Below are 1,559 nucleotides of genomic sequence, written 5' to 3' on the forward strand. Positions count from 1 at the left end.
GAAAATCTCCTCGTTAATTTAGGACATAACTCGTTTTCAACCCTTTTTTACTACGAAGGCGATAAAGTGGTCGATTTGTATTGAATCTTAGCATGTGAAAATTCGTTGGATAGGTAAACAACATAGCTACGACTTCCATGGGATATTTTTGCATCCTCTAAAAATTCGGCCAAAATGGAGGTTAAGAAAATCCCCTCGTTAATTTAGGACATTACTCGTTTTCGACCCTTTTTTTTATAAGGAAGGCCCTAAATTAGCCGATTTGCATTGAATCTTAGCGTGTGACAATTCGTTGGATAGGTAAAGAACATAACTATGACTTCCATGGGATATTTTTGCATTCTCTAAAAATTCGGCCAAAATGGAGGTTAAGAAAATCTTCTCGTTAATTTAGGACATTACTCGTTTTCGACCCATTTTTACTAGGAAGGCCATAAAGTGGCCGATTTGTATTGAATCTTAGCATGTGACAATTCGTTGGATAGGTAAACAACATAACTACGACTTCACCCTTTTTGTCCTCGTTGTGGTAATGCTGAGGAAGATTTGGACCATGTCTTTAAAAGGTGCAACTGGGCAAAAAAGGTGTGGTTTCAATCTCCTTTGGGTGTTCGATTAGTGGATTCTCCCCTATCTTTTATATCTTGGCTCGATCATGTCATTTCTCATTCAACATTAGAAGTCATCTCATATGTTCTTTCTTTATGTTATGGTATTTGGTTTGCTCGTAATAAGTCTTGTTTTGATGGGAAACAAATTTCTGCGGAGGATATTGTTTGTAAGGCTTGGAATGTAGTAGATGACTATAATTTAATGTTGAACACACATGTAACATATGATTATCTGGAGCCCTCCAATTCTCCCATTTCTTGGAACCCCCCTCCTCCACATTGTTATAAAGTTAATGTTGACGCTGCTGGTCCGATTAACAATATGTGGGGTATTGGTGTTGTTGTTAGAGATTCAGATGGAAATGTTGCAGCAGCAGCTACATGGTCTGTTGAAGCACTTCCGGATCCTGATATTGGCGAGGCATTGGGTGTAAGGTTAGCAATTCAGTTTGCCCTAGATATGGGATTTTTCCAAGTGATGTTTGAAGGCGACTCCCTAAATGTGGTTCGTGGTTTTCACAACCTCTCAAATAATCAATCTTACTTTGGTATGGTTCTTGCTGATTGTAATCGTCTTAGTTCCCGTTTTAATTCTTTTTCATTGAGTCATGTTAAACGTAGTGCTAATACGGCGGCTCACTTTTTAGCTAAATTTGCTTTAAGTTCCTCAGATACCGTTTGGATTGAGGAATGTCCTCCTTTTATTGCTTCTTCTATTGCAGCCGATTTGGTTGCTTAATGAAATCTTGTTTACGTCAAAAAAAAAAACATAACTACGACTTCCATGGGATATTTATGCATTCTCTAAAAATTCGGCCAAAATGGAGGTTAAGAAAATCTCCTCGTTAATTTTGGACATTACTTGTTTTCGACCCTTTTTTATAAGGAAGGCCATAATGTGGCCGATTTGCATTGAATCTTAGCATGTGACAATTCGTTGGATAGGTA

The 1,559-nt window shown here is 37.8% G+C and overlaps 1 protein-coding gene across 1 annotated transcript; it reads left to right on the forward strand.

Annotated features, from left to right (window-relative positions):
* The first annotated feature begins 933 nt into the window (after positions 1-933).
* Positions 934-1,350, forward strand: LOC146903647 (uncharacterized). The gene has a single exon (XM_085725010.1). It carries the CDS (start codon positions 934-936, stop codon positions 1,348-1,350), a length of 417 nt encoding a protein of 138 aa, XP_085581136.1.
* The last annotated feature ends 209 nt before the right edge of the window (positions 1,351-1,559 follow it).

Source organism: Medicago sativa, chromosome 7 (assembly GCF_051527215.1).
Source record: "Medicago sativa cultivar Bolivia chromosome 7, Bolivia_mono, whole genome shotgun sequence".
Taxonomy (NCBI): Eukaryota; Viridiplantae; Streptophyta; class Magnoliopsida; order Fabales; family Fabaceae; genus Medicago; species Medicago sativa.

Bases quoted from the DNA above. Each gene is read 5' to 3' on its own strand.
- LOC146903647 (XM_085725010.1), top strand. From the start codon at position 934: ATGTGGGGTATTGGTGTTGTTGTTAGAGATTCAGATGGAAATGTTGCA.